General features: G+C 48.9%; 1 protein-coding gene across 3 annotated transcripts; it reads right to left on the reverse strand.

The window, feature by feature from the left end:
* Positions 1–928: 928 nt before the first annotated feature.
* On the reverse strand, positions 929–20,101 carry ADAMTS13 (ADAM metallopeptidase with thrombospondin type 1 motif 13). 3 transcript variants are annotated; one of them, XM_082295240.1, is made up of 29 exons: positions 19,765–20,101; positions 19,357–19,423; positions 18,274–18,557; positions 17,989–18,130; positions 17,496–17,635; positions 16,755–16,838; positions 16,553–16,677; positions 16,110–16,256; positions 15,624–15,758; positions 14,949–15,099; positions 14,226–14,330; positions 13,635–13,786; positions 13,472–13,535; positions 12,819–12,945; positions 12,319–12,467; positions 10,868–10,988; positions 10,114–10,194; positions 9,682–9,863; positions 9,119–9,254; positions 7,409–7,538; positions 6,596–6,785; positions 6,240–6,354; positions 5,776–5,905; positions 4,726–4,930; positions 3,957–4,254; positions 3,328–3,474; positions 2,697–2,873; positions 2,185–2,369; positions 929–1,895 (listed from the first exon to the last, which is right to left on the reverse strand). In XM_082295240.1, exons 1-29 carry the CDS (start codon positions 19,834–19,836, stop codon positions 1,737–1,739), a joined length of 4,200 nt encoding a protein of 1,399 aa, XP_082151366.1. In that variant the 5' UTR covers positions 19,837–20,101; the 3' UTR covers positions 929–1,736. The 3 variants fall into 3 exon arrangements, with proteins under 3 accessions (XP_082151366.1, XP_082151365.1, XP_082151364.1); XM_082295239.1 differs by having other exon boundaries at positions 6,240–6,357; positions 17,496–17,632; positions 19,765–20,100; XM_082295238.1 differs by having other exon boundaries at positions 6,240–6,357; positions 19,765–20,099.
* Between the last annotated feature and the right edge of the window lie 32 nt (positions 20,102–20,133).

Genomic DNA, 20,133 nt, shown 5'->3' on the forward strand with positions numbered 1-20,133 from the left:
AGAATGGGAAACAGGAATCCTCGCCGTGATGGGAATTGAACGCTGTTACAAAATTGTGCCCTCCAGGTTAAGAGGGTCGCGCTCCCCGGATCTGACTGGAATCAGGTTTTCTCCCTGGAAAATGGGAGCAGAAGTAGCACTTTGTAAGTAGATACCCCAGCTGGCAGCCCGTTGGTGTCCAAACAAATGGGACAGGGGAACACCCTGAATTCTCCTAAACTATGAAGGCAACAGCTGCATTTTGTGCAGATGAACATGGAGCACAACCAGAGCCCGATCTGGAACAATAAATAGCAGTGAGACTTGGGATCCAGAGCAGAGTGGGAAGACAGATCCCATCTGCTAAAAGGTTACAGAAAAAGGATTAAGGAAAGGATGTCTTTTCATTACCATCTCCTGTCAGACAGGAAATGAAGGCCCAGGGCCTGCATCACCCACGCACTGCAGTGGGATAGCTGATGTCTCCAGCTCCTCGAGGATCTCACTTCAGGATTCTACTTTCTGGCTCTTCCAGGAATGGAACGTAAATCTGGAGGCTGGCAAGCAGAAAACTCCAGGTTTAACCAGCAAAAAAAAAAAAAACCAACTGTTAATTAAGAAGAATATTTGTGGTTGTAGAAGGATGTCAGAGAATCCAACTGAGAGAAAGCAGGAGCAGGGTTAAAACTGCCCAGGCAGAACCATTTATTGCATCCAGCGTGAAGAGCAAGTGCAGATGTGTTCAGCTAGGCTCCAGGTGCAGAAAAGACCCCTTAAGCAGTATATTGTGATTTTGAGGAGGATGACAGATTTGGACCAAAGCACAGTCCAATGTCCAAGATATTAAAAAAAAAAACCAACTAAAAAATACATTTAAATGAAGCTCATGTGAATATTTGCCACTGCTCTAAAATCCCTTTTCCTGCCACAGCTTGTCCATGCAGCCCCAACCACAGTTCCTGTCAAGTGAAGATACAGATTAATAGCACAGCTACTGTTCTTATCTGAGTAAGTCAGACCGGGCATCAAACCTGGCATTAAGAGACAGAATTCTTTTATTTTCTCATAGAAAAGAAGTACTGGTATCACTGTCAGATAGGCAATAGTACAACCACAGAAAGGGTGGCTGGGGAGGCACTTCAGGATGTCATTTAGTCCTCCCACATAAAGCCAGCTGTCACCAGGGCTTGCCCAGGCCAGCAGTGCCTCACCTCAGCCAACTCCTGAACACATTCAAGCTTTGAGTGACCTGTCCTAGGGTGGCACTGCCCTCCCCACACATCTCCTTGTGCTGGCAGCTCATCTTTCCCTTCTTCATTCCATTCCACAGTTTCACTGTGCCTCAATTTTGAGGGGAATTTACACTGCAAAAGAGTGAATTTAAGGGCTAAAACGTAACTGGTGGTGTACAGAGGTTTATACTGGGCCACCAAGAAATTAAATGACTCTCCTAAAAGGTCCCACCACATTACAGAGGCAGGACCCACCCTGACACTCCAGTGCCCAAGTCACCCCCTGCAGACATGTCAACTGCATTAATGCCAACCAAATCAGACAGAAACTCCGTATGAGAAAGATTTGCTAAATATTTGGGGGTTACACATCTTTTGTATGATCTTTATCAATGCAGAGATCCCAAAGGAGTCAGCAGATATTGTTCCTACTCAACAGATGAGGAAGAAGTTGCAAGAAGATTAAATGTGTGCAGTGAGCAGGCAGCAGTGACTAACTGGGCAGTGCAGTGGCTCTGGCCCCTTTTATTTGGGCTCAATAGCGTGATATTCAGCCCAGAAATGGGTTCTATGATCCTTAACGTTTTCATGGAATTCAATTTCAGCTTGGCTTCCTGTTGACTGCCACAGGAATTGCTGCTTCCCATGGAACACCACTGTCTTCATGGTGCTGACATCTCGGACCTGCAAGGGGAAAAACCAAACCATTTTACCTCAGCAGGCTACAGATGAAATAAAAACCAAAAAAAAAAAAAATACTGGAGACTTGCAGATTGATCACTCAGGTAAAAGCTGTGCTACAAAGGTTAGAAGAAATACAGTAGGTATCAGAAATTCTCATTCCCATCTACATTTACACAACAGAGATCAGAGTCCCTGATTTGTGACTGAACTGTGCATCTGGGTGGAAATCTCTAACAGGGATGGGTTTGTTCCCATCCAAATCATTCCAGTGAGGTTCCTGCCTCCTCACCAGGATATAGTTGAAGTGTGTCTGGTTGCCTTCAGGGCCCAGGTCAGTGTTCAGGGCACGGATGGAGATGCGCTGCCGCGGAGCCACCGTGATGAAGGTCCGACACACAACCTCTTGCCTCTGATCAGGCAACTGCACAGGATTCACTACTTCACCCTGGGGGCCAAACAGCTGCTGGTCACAGTCTGACAGGGCAAAGGGAGAAGAGAAGATGGTTTAGAGAAGTATCCAGCATCTCCAAGAAGGAAATCATTTAAATTGAACACAGGCAGAAGAGTTTATCTAGGGATTTTTATCTGGGAACCTCCAAGCATCAGCGAACACCTGTCTGGGGTTTGCCTTTAAAACAAAGGGGTAGCCCACAATTAATACCAATTCCAACACTCCTCAAGAAGGGGTTTGTGAGTTGCTAAAAATGAAGCAAGGTTTCCATAGATTTCCATAGGCAACCACCATTCATGGAACTCTGTGAGCCTTAATCTACAGCAAGAGCAAAGCTCTCAGTACAGTACCTTGGTAATATTTTTTGGCTGCAGTTCTGCTGTTGTACTGCAGAATGACCCCGTTTCCTGGCAGCACAACACGCTGTTTCACAATCAGTGTGTTGGTTCTGGAATTTATCAGTGACAGAGGGAGCTTCCTGCAGCCTGTCCGCCACATCATTCGCCCAGAAAACAGCAGGACCTCACCTGGAACGGATGAGCACAGGGCCTAGAAACACTTTTATTTGAAGTAAAAGCCAGTCTCTCTTATACAGGTCTGGAATCAAGTAATTTCTGCATCTTGTTTCTATCTTATCAAAATCTGTCATGAGAACAGGCCAGTTAACTAATCTAACTGTGTTGATTCCAGCTAGAGGGTACACTGGTTTTATAACAGGCCAAAACAAGCAGCTTCTTTAACCCCATAAGTTCCTTTCATCTCATATCTATCAACAGAACAGGTAAGAAGCCACTGTGTGAGGGGAGGACAAGCAGCATCTTCATTTTGTTCCATCTGGCAACAACTTGGTAGAACAGAAAAAATCAGTGAAATGGTTTCAGAGATTACAAAGGCTCTGAGGCAACCAGAATTCTTCAGGGCACCAGAAGAGGTGCAGATTTGCCAGAGGGCCAGGCTGGATCCCAGAGCTCCAGGCAGTACCTGCAGTGCAGTTGAGGGAGCTCTCCAGGATGGTCACTGAGATCTCTTCCCTCAGGGGACGCCCGATGGCCACCGTGCAGTCCCTGCTCTCCATGCCTGTCATGTTGATGATCCCAGTGGCATTGAGAAAGAGGTTTCCACACACACCTGGACAGCAGAGACAGGTGAGAAACACACCCAGAAGGAACTACGGGAAGGCAATTCCCTCCGTGGCACAATGAACAGACAAAGTCACATCTTCTGGGTAAAGCACTGGAAGAGTCATAGAATCCCAGAATCCCAGAACCACAGAACATCCTGAGTTGGAAGGGACCCACAAGGATCATGGAATCCAATTCCTGGCCCTGCACAGGACTACCCCAGGAATAACACCATGTGCCTGAGAGTGTTGTCTAAACACTCCCTGAAGCCTTGAGCTGCTGTCCCACAGGCTCCCAAGTCAGAAGAGGTTTGGGAAGCACAGGGAAGCAAGGCATTGCTCCTAGCTCAGGTACCATGGACATGCTGGAACAGCAGGGTTTCCCTCCCAGCCAGATGTATTCCCTCCCATGCTGCTGTCCCTGGCTGGCAGCAGGATCACCACAGCCCAGCTGCACACAGGAAGCACCTTTTGGCCGTGTCCTCCTCACCTCCACCAGGTTTTGTCGGCTCCCGGGGCGCAGCAGACAGAGGGACATCCAGGTCCTTGTGTCTGTGGTCTGTGCCAGCTGCAGCTCCTGTCAGGTGTGTGGCTGGTGTCACTGGCTGCAGCTCTGCCCCAGGGGACACGGGTCCCTCCTGCTCAGGACAGGGCCCTGCGGAGCAGCCACGCACCACGATGGCCTTGGGGAAGCGCCGGCAGAAAAGGGGGTTCACGGGCTTGTGGGTCAGAGAGCTGAGGCAGAAATCCTGCCTGGTCTGAATGCCATTCCCACAGGATGTTGAACACTGCAGAGGAACAAACCCACAGAACTGCTTTTATCCCTGCATTCCAGCTGGTATTTGGAAATAAATGCATGGATAGGCTCAGGCACGATCTGGGGGGATTCACTGATGTTCTTCTGCCACTTGCCCTGTCAGTGCTCTTGTTCCATCAGCTCTAAGATGCCCCACCTCCCAGGGGATCTTCCAAACTATATATTTAAACTGCAGAACCACTTCCTAAAAAAGTCCCAAAAATATCTGCATTCCAGGAGAAAACATGCCAAAACCATTTCTAGGCTGCAGCCAAAACTTTAGCTGAGGAAGGTGGGAAGCAAACCTACGGCTGCTAAACACAGGGCAGTGGAAAGGATGGAAAACATCCTTGGAAACAGTTTAGCATTTCTGTGGGAAGCCAACAGACAAGGCAGAAGTTGTACTTCTCCCCTTTAGCCTCCAGGGAAGGGAAGAGCTGGAAAACTGAAGGGGAGCAGGTACCTCTGACCACTCGCTGAAGCTCCACTCGTAAGAGCACGTTCGGATGACACAGGGGACACTGGTGAGGGGCTTCTCTGCCACAGGACACAAATGTTCCTCCTGCAAGACCTCCTGGCCGTGGAGGATCTGCACACAGGTGACCAGCTGCACTGCTAAGCCCAGCCCACAGCTGGAGGAGCAGGGCCCAGCTGGGGTTACCTTCCACCTGGCAGGGCAGTGAGGAGAAAAAGTGAGTTAGTGATGAATCCCCACCCTGTCTCTCACTGCAGAAAATGCAATGCAGCTCCCTCACTCTTCAATCCTTCTTCACTCTCTGCCTCACACTCTCTGTGGTACTTGGAATGCAGCCTGGAGCAGGTTTGGAGTTGGATACAGAGGGCATTCCTGTTTTGCCAGGAGCCCACAGATTTCAAATCCACACCGAATCTTCCTCTGTGTCCATCACCGCCCTCCCCAGGGTGACACACACAGGCTTAACTGCCGAAAGAATCTTATCTCCCTCCAAAACACACACACCACTGAACCCTCAGATCAGGATCAGACCCAGAGGCCCTGGGAGTGGCATCCTGTAAAAAAAGTTCCAGTAGCTTTCCAGTCCCACAGCAAATAGGGCAGGGCGAGCTCACCACAAATCCTAAGGAAAGTGCAATCCATTTCCTTCAGTTTTCAGAGCAGCTATTCCAGATTCTGAGAGTATTTAATTCTTGCTACTTTCCTTGATGCTCTGTGGAAACTGTACAGCTGGCAAATGTGTCACCACCTTTTGCAGCTATGGATTTGTTCCTGCTTCCCAGAGTAATAAGGGATTGAGAGGTTTTTGGTTTTACTCTGGAGTCAGACTCTGAGGACTACACTTAATTTCTGTCTGAGATGTACCAGCCCAGGAAAAACTCTGAGTTTGCTGATATGGAGCAGTGCTACAGTTTTTGCAGCTGGCTTTGCTTCCAAAGAAGGGGAGAGCAGCTTGACCCTTCCTTTACCATGTCCCTGGAGACAGAGAGAGGAAGGAAGACCCCTCACTGGCTCGTTGTCTCCTGGTAACTGCTTTACCTTGGTGGGCAGGGGTTGAGATCACAGACTTCCACCCTGCTCTCTGGCTTTGGCACTGGCTGACAGTTTTCCTCCTGGGTTTCTTCTTTGGTGTCAAAAGCCACACAAACATAGCGCAGCTGAGCCTTACCTAGGAAGGGAAGCAATCTGACTGCGTGGTTTGGATGTGCAAGGGTTGAAAGTAAGTCAGAAGTGTCACATCTGTGTGTACAAACCAAGCAAACTCTGCCCAAGCCATGGCACTCTTACTGCACTCATCACCCCAGCTCTGAAGCACAGCAGCAGCCAGACCACCCTCTAAATTGTTCTGTCTGAGCCAGGTCTCCTTGCCCCTTCCAAAATAATTGTGAACACAGCTACACTTAGAACTGTAGAGGGGGAAAGATCAGGTCCCCGAGGCTCCCAGGCACTGAAATCACACCTAGAGCCAAGCAACATTTCCCTGCAGCACAGAAAGGCCTCACCTCTACCACAGGAGACAGAACACTCCCCAGCTACAGGGCTCCAGACATACACAGTCCGATTTTCCAGCTGGATGTGCCCAGGTGACTCCAGAGGCTGATGTAAGTGTGCATCTTCCTCCTCAGAACAGAGCAAAAAACAGCTGCCCTAAACAAACCACCATGATGAACTGAGGCATCCAGCAGCTTAATTAAAGAGGGATGGAGCTGCCTAAAGTGACAGGATGAAGCTTTAACTGGGCAGAGCAGTGGTGCAAACCACCCTCCGGGCTCCAGGAGTAAGCTGGTGGTTCTTAACTGGTGGATAAAAGCACAAAGCTCACAGTGAGGTTCCTGAAAAGCCAAGCCAGCAAACTCACTTTGTCCCAGCCCAAAGGGCACACATTGACCACACATGGCACAAGGGAGAGGGGTTTTTCTTCTGCTGGGCACAAGCTGTCATCCACCACAGTCTCCAGGCCATCATGGAACTGCACACAGGTCAGGTTCTGCTGGGCAACTCCAGTCCCACAGACAGCAGAGCATTCATCTCTCTGAGACATCTTCCACCTAAATGGGAGGCAATGGCATCGCTCTGTTTCCCACCTGGATCAGGGAGGTTCATTACTCAGGACACTGGTTACAGAAATGGCTCATGCAGAGGATTCAGCTTCTCTGTTTCAAGAGCTTTGTCTGGATGTGACTGAGAGGACAGTTTAAGTCCTTTCACTGACAGCTGTCAAGGACTAAAAGCACCTAAGCTAAGGAGCTATAGTTCACAGTGTGATCACTTTTGATTGAACACTAAAACGTCTGTGAGGGCAGTGTCTGGGCAGGCTTGGCCCTTGGTCCTCCTTCCAGAATAAACAACACAAGGGTCAACCCTCCTTGTTGGCACCATCTTGGAGAGGATGTGAGAGCCATCTCCTTTTGGCCACGCCCTCAGAGTATCTCCATTTAGCAGATTACTGTAAAACATTGGAAGGACTATTTCCCAATCCTTCAGCTGACATCTCAATTACCTCATGGGACCAGGAAAGACAGAACATGGTTTGGGATCTGCTACCCCATTGTAATTATGAGGAAACCACTTCATACTTCTCTCTTTTTCCACCTTGCACAACACGAATGCAAAGCCTGGGTTAAGTGGCAGAGAAAAGCAGGAACTCAGCTGAGCTCCCAGGAACACCAACCTGTACAGGCACGGCTCCATGGCACAGGGCTTGTGCTCTGGGAGGGGCTGGGGCAGCTCCAGACACCACTGATCCTCTGCTACTTCATTCCTGGTCTGATCAAAGCACACATGAACCACTGGGAGCACCCCTGGGATACAAAAGGAAAAGGAAATGAAAGTTATAACCAGAGTGAACAGCTCCCCTCTGCTATGGTAGGAACATGCAGAGATTTTGCTTCACTCAATCACCTGTGTAAGAAAATGGGGTGTGTGGGAATACAGACTTCTGTAAACACACAAACCCCTTCTTTGTGACATAACCTCCCTCAAGAGTTTTAAAGTGATTTTCCAAGGTGAGCACCCCAGCAGAGGAGAAGTTTGATTGATAATCCCCAAAATGGAAGGGTTGCGCTAAACCGGCTGTTTGAAAGAACAAGGATATCAATCATAATTTGAAACAAATTACTTCTAATGATCTGACTGATGAGGGACAGCAAATAAGCTCTAGGAGGAGCTGGTTTTAAATGCCATTGTGTACAAATGACCAGGTAATATCATCACACAGCCTTTGTGCTCAGACAGCACCAACCTCCTCAAAGGCATCATCAACAGCCAAAACCAGGCTAGAGATGCTGGCAGAGAAACTGGAGACTTCCAGTGCCTGCAGCAGGCAAGGAATGAAATATTCATAAGCTACAGCTCTAAAGAAGATTTGAAACGATAACGAACCTAAAAAGCAAAGCAGATGAAAAGTCAGACTCAAAGAAATTACAAGCAAAGCTAAAAGGAGTCTCCTTTCAAGGACTGGGCTACAGGAGAGCCAGGCATTCCTGAATCTCAGGCAGCATGAGAGCCCTGAGCACCAAATGTCCAGAATCAATCAGCAACCTTCTCTTTGCTCCACCCTCCTTGTTTTCAAATAACGACCATTGCTAAGGAGGGCCTGTGCACCACTTACAGCTCTCAAGGTGCAATTCCAGCCCAGATTCTCAACTTTCTGTTATTTTAAGTCCTGACTTTCTCTTTTTTTTTTTTTTTTCCTGTTTGTGATTGCATTAGCTGGAGGCTCTGGAGCATTCTGAGCTCTTTACTTCAGTTCCCTGGGGGATTTGCTGGAGAAAAGCTCTCCAGGCATAACTAGTTGTAAAGATTGACTTCCATAAATATTCATTAATGCATTTTCTAAATCCTCATCACAGAAGTCTTGAGAGGCCTGACAGTGTCATCTGAATTATCTGGTAAACGAGATGTCAGGCCATCTATCAGAGTGAACTGTTACAATCTGCATTATGATTCCTTTAGGGAGACAGAAAGGATTAGCCATGGCACAGGAATAGAATTCTAAGAAGGAAGTTTCATAATTAGCTCTGAGGCTTTAGTTAGACACCAGATACCCCCTTGGTCTCAGATTTCTGATGTTTAGCCAACTTCAGATTACAGTCTTCAAGAACTTTGAAAAATCTGAGAAAATTATTTAGTCTTAAAACCAAGAGTTCAGTTAAAACCTGTTTAAAAATCCTCTCCACAATCAAACATTTTCAGTATCATTCTGAGGATTCAGCCCATTTGCTGATTTGTTCATTTAATTCAAAAGCTCCACCACGTTTTTCTTTGGTTCAGTTTAACACCGGCAACTGCAGCAATCATTTCCAGCACTCTGCTTTTAAATTCAGTTCAGACCAAACCAGAAGTCTCCATAAAAAGTGAAGACTGAGTCCTGCTGCCTCACCTTCCCCACAGGTCACTGAACATGGGCCCTGCTGAGGAATCCACAGATAGGTCAGGTTCTCCCTGGGGACGAAGTAGCTGAAGGTGATGTCTGGGTTGGTGACATTGCCATATTCTTTTGTGTACCTCCTGTAGACCTGGGCAAGGAAAAACTGTGGTCAATGCACAAGAAAACTTGGATTTATTCCTTAGGATGGAGGAAGGAGCAGCCAATCCCCCTTCTTTCCATCCAACCCTGAGCCTCACTGCAATGCCTCAGCCCCGGGCAGATGCAGTCAGAGCACTCACCCTGTGAATTCTGGGCACTGAAAATGATTAAACCAAGCAGAAGGTTTAACTCGGTGTGGGTTTCCCCCACACAATCACCCCCAGACCTGCAGGAAGCCTGCAGGAAGCCCCAGCCATTCCCCAGAAAAGCAATACTATCACTCTCCAGTGAACACCATCTCCCCCAGCCTTGGACACAAAGTCACCTGAATCCACCACACCTGGGTTCTGCAGCAAAGCCACCCAAACCTGCCCACTTCTGCCTGGCCCCCTTCCAGCTCTGCTGCTTTAATGTACCTGTATTTCAATTTCTTCCTGTGTTGGCCCATCCACATGGATCTCCTCCAGGCTTGGCAGGTTGTCCTTGGTGAGAAACACTTGGTATTTGATCTGGTTGTCCTCCAGAACTGACGGGTAGGTGACATTCTGTGAGATTTTTCCTTTTCCAGCCACCACATACTCGCCTTTAACCTTCACAGCTGGAGGAGCAGTGATGTTAAGAGACAAGGTGTGGTCACCAGGATCCCCTGGTGCTGGCAGCTACTGGCTGCCCACTTGGTAGGAACCAGTTTGGCCCAAGTTGGGCATCCCAAGGAGCGTGTCTTCTGCAGCTTCCCACTGGAGAGCATCCCACGAGCAAAACGCAGCACCAAGAATTCCATTTCTTTGTTGGCACAAGCTCCTTTCAGCCCTGCCTGCATCCCCTCCTCTCCTTTTCATTCCACTCACCCAGGTGTGTGAAGAGAGGCCTCCTGTTGGCAACATGGACCGAGGTGGTGTTGTAGGGCAGGGAGAGAAATGTCACGTACTCTAGAAGGGTGGAAAGGAGGAAGATGTGGTCACCTTCCAGCACTGAACCTCTGTTGGGAAGGCTAGAGATTGCAGCTCAACTCCTGAATTCACACTGACCCTGCTCCTCAGCTTGAACACGGTGATGGTGACACAGCAAACACAACTGAGCTGGATTCTGTGTCCTGTTCTCACCTTTCTGTGGTTCTTTTTAGGTTTTCTGCTAATATCTCAAGGTGACACTGCAAGAGCCAGACCAGTTCCCAAATGGACATTGAACATCTCAGGAAGCACGAACAACACCCTCAGGGATGTGGTGGGATTGTTGGGATGTCCTGTACAGGGCCAGGAGTTGGACCCAATGATCCTTGTGGATCCCTTCCAGCTCGGGATATTTATGATTCTATGATCTGATATTACCCCCAGCTCCCAACAATTTGCTGGGCTTCCCAAACAGTTACATTTCTGATCCACATCCAGAGAATTCTGACCAAAAAAGCACTCTGCCTACACGAGAGCTACCTCACTCCATTGGACCACCCAAAATCCATCTCCATACCCTCCATAAAATAAAATTAAGCAGAAGCAGAAGGGAGAAGTCACATACAGAAGATTGTGAACACTGACTCTGCACACAAACGTGCAGCACACAAACAGCAGCACAATGCAGAGCCTGAGGGGGAGGGCTACACACCTTGAGCTTTTCCTTCTGTGTAGGATCCACTCGCTTGGGTGCAAGTGGAGTTATCACCCCCACAGACCTTGCAGGGATCCATGACCTTCCTGGAGCCCATCTGGCCGTCACACCCGAATGCCTGAGCAGAGGGGAGAGTCTGTCAGCCTGGCCTGCTCCGAGAAAACAAGTGAGCAAAAGCAACATTGCGTGAATTCCTGAAACTGCCCTTTCCCTTTGCAATTTGGGTTTAGGAAGACATTGAAGAAAAAGATGCAGTTTGTACCTAGACCTACCACTGGGCAGCAGCGTGCAAAGCCAGGGACTGGGAGGTCTTAGCTGAGAGCACAGCTCTCAGTAACTGTGACATTTTCTTTCCCATAAGAAGCAGCCCAAAAAGATCTCTCCTGTGACCTAAACCCAAAGCTCTGTGCTCTCTTCTATGAACTCTTTCTGGAGGGAGGGAGGGGGGGAGGGAGGAAAAAAACAAAAGCCCAGGGGGACAGTAAACATGAATGGCAGGTTCTGAAGGAATCTTTAGCTCCCCAAACTCCCAAAGCCAAACCTAGCTCACATCCTTCAGTCCCATGGAACTCAGAAGAGAGATTCTATCCCCATTCCCACGAACAAGACTAATTTACACAAAGCTACAGGAGGATCTCAGCAGGCTTAACAGCAAAACATATGCAACTGCTGAATTTATGCTGGAGGCACTGATCCCAGGCTTTGGAAGCTGCCATAACATGCATATTTATCACTGCTGCCAATAAAACAGCCAAAATCAGAACAGGTTGTGCCTACACCCTCTGCTGTTCATGGGGGGAAACACTTCACAAAACACGGTGAGCACGAGGATAATGAGAAAAACATAAAATTTACAAAGAGTATTCTGGGAATGTAAAGAAACAACAGAAAGCATCCAGCCGGGTCAGCTCCGAGCAGTTCCTAAAATGCAGACGGCGCGGGGGAGTTGTATCCAAGGTCATCAGGAAAGAATGCCTTCCTCAGGTCCAACCCAGGAAAAAAACTCCAGTTTTGATCAGTGATATTCCAAAAATCAATCTGTCGACTTGTGATCCCCAGGTTTTGCTCCTTATCTTGCCACTGGCCCAGTAATTCAAGTCATGGAACTTGCCTCCAAGACATTTTGTGGGGCTAATTACAGCAGGCAAACTGAGCAGCTCATGAGGTCTCCTCCACCAACACATAAACCAATTGCTTCTTGGCTTAGGGGTGAATAGCCCTGTGTGTTTACTGCATAATTAGCAGAATGTCTTATCTAGAGGGCATTGGATGCACAGACAGATCAGTAGATTTTTGGACTCCATCCAACACACCAAGAACAAAACTCTCTTCTGAGAAGAGCTCGCTCTGTTGTTTGGGGCACTGTGTTTTTTCCTAGCACGACTTCCCCTGACTCCTTTGGTGCAGATCACCTGTCAGGGGTTCACCTGGACTCCCCAGTCACTTACTCTGCATCTCCCCATCACACACAGATGGAGATCCCCGTGGTGCTCCGTGTCATCCTGCTCACACCTGGTTCCATCCAGGAAATTGTCCCCACGGCTCACCATGAACTCCTTCCCCACAGCCCTGCACATGTGCTTGCAGAGCAGGTCCCCTGGAGCAGCAGGCACAAGGAAGGAGTTACTCTTTCAGGAAGGCACGTGGCTGCTCATCAGCAATGGGAAAAAGCCCAGAGAAGTTGTGGACTCCCATCCCTGGCAGTGTCCAAGGCCAGGTTGGACAGGGCTTGGAGCAACCTGGGATAGTGGAAGGTGTCCCTGCCATGGTGGGATGAGATGAGTTTTAAGGTCCCTTCCAACCCAAACCAATCTGGGATTCTATGATCTGTCAGAGAGTACCCAGGTTTCATGTGAAAACTAAAACAGTGGAACAGCCTTTCAACTCCAAAGTACAGACAGGTGCATGAGCACTCCCTGCACAAACTGAGGTTTCAGACACTCCTTACCTTTGGCAAAGCCAAGAGCAGAAGTCCAGGTATAAAAGGAGGGTGTTTCTACATCAAGGTACAGTGGCTTTAAATTTGTTGCTGCACACTGTTCAGCCATGAAGTCCTGCTGGGTCATCAGACAGGCCTGGATCCCAGAGAGATTGTTGTGTAAGGAAAGGAAGTGACTGAGCACAGGGTCCTAAGCAGCATTTAACCCTCTAGCTAAAGGCAAAACGCAGTGGTTGCTAAGTAAAACACCCAAACAGTGCCAAGAAAGAAAACCACTTTAAAGGGAGGCTGCAGGATATGCAGAGAATTGTGCTTGGAAGCTGATATCTTTGCTATTTATACAAAATAAATAGATAAGGAAAACAGGAACCATACAAGAAAGTCCCTCTGAAGAAAACCATCATTGTGAGTCACTGTTTTCTCAGCATCTGTCCTGCTATGGGGGCATAGAGAAAATGCTTCATTACATGTGAACAATGCTATCCAATAATCCTGCTGCCTTCAGTGGCACAAATACCTCTCGTGCTGTCAGACAGATGGAGGCTGTACACCAGATCTTTAGTCCTCTTTCCCAGAACAGCCAGCTGTGGGAAGGACAGTCACAAAACACACAGCCCTCAAAAGGTTCAAAGAGAAGTTCAGATGATGTCGAGCTCCATTACCTGTGTATTGCACATCTCTGCTTGCACGCTGGCACCGTGGCACTCCTGCCCCCCAAAAGCAGGCCTGGAAATGACAGAATTCCTCAACAGAGGCAGGATTGTCCCAAGCAAAGAGGAAGACTCAGCCCCGAGGCCCTGAGGACAGCCAGGTCCCCACTCTCACCTGGGGTTGTTACAGAAGCGCTGCCTCACCACGACCCCCCCGCCGCAGCTGCGGGAGCACGGGGAGAGGGGGCTCCAGGCAGACCAGTGCCCATGGACCACAGCCATGGGGTTCAGCTCCTCCAGAGAACTGCACTGACCCTTGGAGCACCACTAGGACCAAGAACACACAAGAACACAGAGAACTGGCAGCAGTGAACCCAGCAGGGCCAACCTTTTGGTTGGCACAAGTCCCCATCTTTGGCAGCCCAGTAACAGAGAATCCCAAGGTAAATGAGGCAGCTTCTCGCTAGAGGTTGAAGAGTCCCATGCCTAATTAGGGTCTAACATGAGGTTGGGGTTAAAAAACAGAGCAGGCAGGTCATTTCAAGTTGAAGGAGAGCTCAGATATCAGGCTATAGAACTGCAAAGCAACTCCAGAGATAAAGACAAGGTGGAAACAGCACGATCAGGACATAATGGTACCAGGTTATGACTGGTTTTAGCTCCCTGGCCGAGGGGCAGCAAGTGCCAGGTACCCTCCAGACACTGACAAAGCTTCACTGTCTGAGCTCCACAGCACCACACCCACTGCTGGTGGGAGCCTCCTTACCTTGTTGATCCCACACTCAGTTCCATCCAGGAGGGGAACCAGAAGCCGAGTACAGCTGGATTTGTCTGCCGGTTGTACATGGCATGAGAGAACTTTACAGATGTCCTGGTGTGACAAGAAAATCAGGGAGTCAGGCTCAACAACACAGCAGCCCCAAAAGTCTAAATAGTGCATGTTCCAGCTTTTCTCACAGACACCCAACAGTGCAAGTTCCCTCATTTTTCCTGCTATTGGGCAAAAGCTGTGGGCAAGTCAAAAGACCATCACTGTAGTGATCACCAGCTGTAATGCTGGAAGATGATCAACTGAAGCAATTAAAGTTTCACCCACCTTAGTGTTTCCTCATTAACAAAACATGTCCAGATGGCAGCTATTAAACATGCTGTGTTTCCCAGACAAAGGGATTTGAGCTGTGGTGGGGAAGCTGGAGGAATCCAGTGAACAAGAATTCCCCAAGGCAGGACCCTGGGTGGGTGCACCCAGCACTGCCAGGCCAGCTGTGCACAACAGCACCCAACTGTGCAAACCTTACAGGAGATTTATGTGGAGGAAGGAAGTGATGGAAAGAAGGGAAACATTTTTAAAGCCTTGCCAAGAAATCTGTGGCAGAAAAGCACCTTCAGTCCCTTCAGAATAAAAATGCTGCCAGCCCCCTTTCCCCGAATTTTGGCTCCTGAACGTTTCCCTGCTGCCCTTAGCAAAACAGACAAACTTTCTACCTACAACATTGCTGTCAGCAAAGGTGCAAGCTGTGGCCACACTCCCAAAGGCTATTTTACATTGCTCATCTGCTCCGTAGTACAAGCCAGGCTTCCACCCCGGGATGCTGCCGTCCATGTCCGGCAGGTCATTCAAGCAGCTTGTTTGGCCTGTACTGATAGAAACATGAGGAATATCACTTTCCCAGCTGTGGGTAGTGAGGACAATGACATGTTTGCAAACTTGTGCTGAGTTTCACTCTGGGAGTTGGCTGCTGCTTTCCCAGACAACACATGCTCGCTGTGGGCTGGGATGGATTTAGTTGCAGCAGCTGCCTGGAGATGCTCAGAGTTCCCTGCTGCTGGAGTTCTATCCCATTCCTGTCCTGCACCCAGCCAGCACACAGCCTGCAGTGCCTGTCTGAGCCTGGATGCTCTGATGGTGTAAATAAAATGTGCAGGCTGAGCCAGTGTCTGAGAAATCCACCCCAGCCCAGGCACGTCAGGCACCAACCAAAGCCACTTCCAGCTACGCAAAGCAAAAACTGGGTTTAACCTCAGCAACAAGTGCTAAGAGATAAACAAACCCCAAGCTTTTCACTGTTCCTCATTTTTCAGTAATTTTTTTTTTTTTATTCTTTGAGGTTTTCTCTCCTAAGCTCCCAGCACAGGGAACTGAAGAACTCAACCATTCCCTTACCTGACAAGGGCCAGGAACTGCTCCCGACTGCACGGAGACCAGGTGAGGTCGATGCTGTTGTGGTTTCCTGCTGAGCCCATGATGTAACCACTGCTGCTGCACAGATTCCCCTCACCATCGTGGGCAATTCCAAGGCTGTAACAGAAGCAGCACAGAGCCCTGAGGAGAAGAAACCCAGAGGCTGCATTCCCTCAGAGCCTCTCTTCTCTAAGCAAGTACTGAGCTCCCTCTGCAGCCCTTCCTTCTACTGTTGTCACAAAGGGCTTCTCTCCCCTTTGCAGCTACTAATTGTCACAGAGCTTGCAGGAATGCAAGAAATGCAAGGAACTCTTTCTAAAATAATCCATGACCATGACCAAAAGGTTTAGAATAATCTATGGGGAATTCCCTTTTATGTCAAGGGGTCCTTTTGCTTTTTTCCTTGAACTGGAGGATGTGTTTACCTGAAAAAAACCTCCTGAGCTGCTCTGGCAGTTTCCTACTGACCTGTGCCCAATCTCATGGGCTATGGTGACTCCAAGGTCAAAGCCAGTGTCCTGGGTAATCACACAGCTCCAGAAGGAGGAGCACACTCCTCCTAACTGAGTCACTCCACGAAGCTCCTTGTTCCCATCAGGCAACTCCAGGTCAAACCTAAAGTAAGGGAGACACAGAGAGGAAAGAGCAAAGAACCCCCACGGCAAGGAAAGTCAGGTTTAGGCATTCAGCTGAATTGATCTGAGCTTTCCTGGTCTGGAATCCAGCTACCTTTCTTTTGACACATGGAGTTCCCTGGGGCAAGATGGCAGCAATAGGGTCCCACAAGTGCCCACTGCTCAAAATTTATGATGATTCCCCATTAAAAAATCCAGATGTCCTCAGACAAGCAGAACTGAATGAAATGACCTAATCCTATTTCCCAGTCCCTCCCAGGGCAGGGAGCTCAGCACCTGGTGATGTAGAGGACAATGTCAGCATGCTGGGGGTCAGAGTCGTTCTGGGGGTTCACCCTCTTGCTCCACTCACAGACGCTGATGAGGGAGGAGGTGATGTTGGTTGTGATGTTCAGCTCTGCCTGGAGGGAAGGCACACGTTGGCACATTCCAAACAGCCTTGAGCTTGGACAACACTCAAACACAGCCCTCTCCTTACCTCTGGCTCTCTCAAAACCAGCATTTGCATGAGGTGAACCCTGAAATGAGCCCCCAGTGAGGCATCTCTGAGCAGCTCTGCTCCCTGAGAAGAGACAGAAAGGAGTCAGTAAAGAAGGGGTTTGGGGACTCCCACTCGCTGTTCCCCAGGAACTGGGCTGCACTCACTACAAAGGTAACTACAACATTAACATATGCAAATGTTAACACATACAAATGTGAATAAGCCTGTCGAGAGATGAGGTTGGATTTGTCAGACACTCTGAAGCAGAGAGAAGAATCTGCATGAAAAGTTTCAGAGGGGAGCGAACGCCAAAGACTTTTTCTGCAGTACACACACTGAAAATGCCAAGCCAAGTTCTTAATAATAGCAAAGGGAGACATGAAAATTATGCAATAGAAATAAAACACTGAAATGTAAAATATGAGATTGATTCAGTGGATTTAGCTCAATCCCCCTGAAAGCAACTTTCTTTATGTGAGTTGCAACATTAGTTATGAAACTCAGAGCTACATTTTCTACGTGGGTTTTAAATCCTCTAAGATCTTCTTTTACTCATGCAGCTCCTTGTGCAAGGGAATTTGGGGAATTTTGTGCCTAGGGAAGCACAGAGCAATGCCTTGCACATGAGCTCTGCACCAGGGACAGGCGACCCCAACCACCCTGAGAGTGCCCTCCCAGAGGTGCTGCCTGGGACACAGCCTGGAGCCCACTCTGGGGCAGCACCACAGAGCCACTCACAATGTTCAGGTTGGCCAGGATGTATCGCTCCGTGTCCTCTTTGTGGTACAAGTAAACATCTGGCCCTGCCACCACCATCAGCTCCAGATGTTTGACAGCTGCCTCAGCCCTCTTCTGCAGGCGAGGAGGAGCCCACCCTGCTGAACAGCACAAAAGGGCACGGGGAGGTTCAAAGGCACCATAAAAGATCCTACAGATCCACTCCCTTTCCCCAAAGGCTGCAATAACACAGCTGTGAGTCCCCTTCTCCAGGGGCCAGCTCGGGTTTCCCACTTCTGTTGGTGTCTTCCACCTGTCAGCAGCTTTAACAACACACCTGTGCTATCAAAATAACAACCACCCACATCAAACACACTGGGCACACCTCAGCAAGGTGAGAAATGTTTTTGAGTCTACTCATGTATTTGTGAACACCAATTTTTCCTCTGAGCTCATGGAAGCAATCCCCCTGGAGACAGCTCTTCCAGCAGGGCTCCCTCCCCATGTCTGTTACCTCTCGCTGGCTTTGCCTCTCTTGCAGCACTTTTGAACAGGATGTGAGGGTTGGAGAAGCCAAGGTCCCTCAGCAGAGCCACATCTTTGCTCCTGACTGGCCTGATGTGAATCTTCTCCTCACCCACGGTGACAAGTCCTTGCTAAAGGAGATTAAATTCCACCTCTGAGTTTTTCCAAAGACATTTGCTATCCATGGAGATGGCAAAGATTCATTCAGTGGATGCTTCACACGTTTGGGGCATGAAGCTGCCACCCTCCAAAGGCTCCTTCAGCTCATACTCACCAGCTGCCCTTCACAGAAGGTGACCCTGCACGTGGCCCCAGGAGGCTGCAGGGGCTTTCCACCTGCAAAGCAGTTCCCTGGGAATCTCTTCAGTAAAATAAAGGAAGAGTTCACCACCTGGCTGCTCACAAAGGAGGAGGAAAGGAGGGCGTGGTCCTCTAGAAATTCGAAGGCATAGAGCTGGCCCCAGGCCTGGATGGAGCAATGCTGGACCCGACAGGGCCTCAGCCCAAAATGTTCCTCTTTACAAGGGCAAGTTGGCTCAGCCACAACAAACTCAGGTACTGAAAGAAATGAAACAAGATCAGAACAAGGGAAGCAGTTATGAGAAATGGTGATACACAAAACCACAGTGTAAGGTCTATCTCCCCAGGAAAAATACCCTACAAACGCCAACCGTGGCCTCTTGGGGTCATGGTGTCAACAGTCAGAGAATTCCTGTGCTTTTGGGTATTCCAAAGTGAGGATAATCTGACTGGGAACACACAGCACTGCATTTATTGCTGCTTTTGCTCTCTCACTAAGGAGAACAGTTCATCTAAAAAAGGCTGAGACAGTTTCATTCCTGCAGATTTTACCTATTACTGAGTGGGAATTACAATCCAGAAAAAGACACTGGGATGAGCACTAGGTGAATTCAAAAGGAGACAATACCCCTCCTTTAGGGATTTGAGACTCCAAAACATATCTTTATTCTGAACTATCATCAATCCAGACCTAGAATTCAAATCTCTTTGTGCATTTATCTTAAAAAAAAATTAACAAGTATTTAGAGTTACCCTTAGTCTAAAGCTTTCATTAGAAGATCATAGAAAAACACCAATGCAGAGAGTGGGGACTGCAGCAGAAATATGCAAAGAGATTGAACACATCTCCTTCAGCAGATTTTACACTCTGACCCAGCTCTTCAGCCACTCTCACACTGAAACCCAGATTGTCTCACTTGCACTGGGACTCAAGAACACCAAATGCTTGTCAGACCAGGGGCTGTTAATCAGTGTTCTCAGCACTATCAAACACCCAGGACTGGAAATCAACTGACAGATGTGCTCTAAACCGAAGAAGGACTTGAGCCCTGCATACCATCAGGCACTGAGCTGGTTCCAAAGTAAGAGAGAACATCTTCCACATCCAAAGCGCTGAGGAATTTCTGCAAGAAGAAGAAGAGCTTTACATTTTTTTCACGAAAAACAAATGGATACAAGACTAGCCCTTCTCTGGACCTAACCTGGAAGGAACGCCAGCAAACAGCTCAGCAAGTCCCAGAGCCAAGTTCTCGTGGCTTCACTCCGCGCTAAGCACGGGCTGCACAACAGCCACCCAGAGGAAACAGCTTTATCTTCGTGATTAGTGAGCTCGGACGCAGTTTGGCTTAGAATCCTGTCGTCTCCTCTTCTTCTTTTTTTTTTTTTTTTTTTTTTTTATTTTTTTTAACTTTTCTTAGAAACACCGAAGCGTTCCTGGAAGGGCTGTTCTGGAGGTCACACTCACCTCTGGGAGCGGCGGCCAGCACAGCCCCAGCGGGAGCATCACGAGCGCCCGCAGCGCCAAGCTGACGGTCATGCTGGAGGAGCCGCGGTCTCCGCGCCGAGCAGGGCGAGTTTTCGGCCCAAGGCATCACGTGGAGCGGAAGGGAAGAGCAAAATCAGCCTCTGAGCAAACAGGCTTTGAGCAAACAAAGCAGCCTCGGAGCGGGGGGCCGCGGCCGCACCGGCAGCTGGAGCGCGGCCGCCTTGCGCAATGCCCGCGGCTTCTCCGCAGCGTGCGCCAGCCCCGGCGGCCAAGGGGCGGCTCCGGGGGGATGGGGGCCATGTGGCCCCGGGGACACACCCGTGTGTGGCGGGGGTCACCCCGCGACCA

Source organism: Coloeus monedula, assembly GCF_965178545.1.
Source record: "Coloeus monedula genome assembly, chromosome: 21".
NCBI lineage: Eukaryota > Metazoa > Chordata > Aves > Passeriformes > Corvidae > Coloeus > Coloeus monedula.

Excerpts from the sequence above, each read along its gene's own strand:
- ADAMTS13 (XM_082295238.1), bottom strand. The coding sequence starts at position 19,836 with ATGACCGTCAGCTTGGCGCTGCGGGCGCTCGTGATGCTCCCGCTGGGG. Across the intron at positions 12,468-12,818 it reads TGCTCTTGGCTTTGCCAAAG|GGGACCTGCTCTGCAAGCAC; the intron begins GTAAGGAGTGTC and ends CTGCTGCTCCAG. Across the intron at positions 2,370-2,696 it reads AGCCAAAAAATATTACCAAG|ACTGTGACCAGCAGCTGTTT; the intron begins GTACTGTACTGA and ends TTGCCCTGTCAG.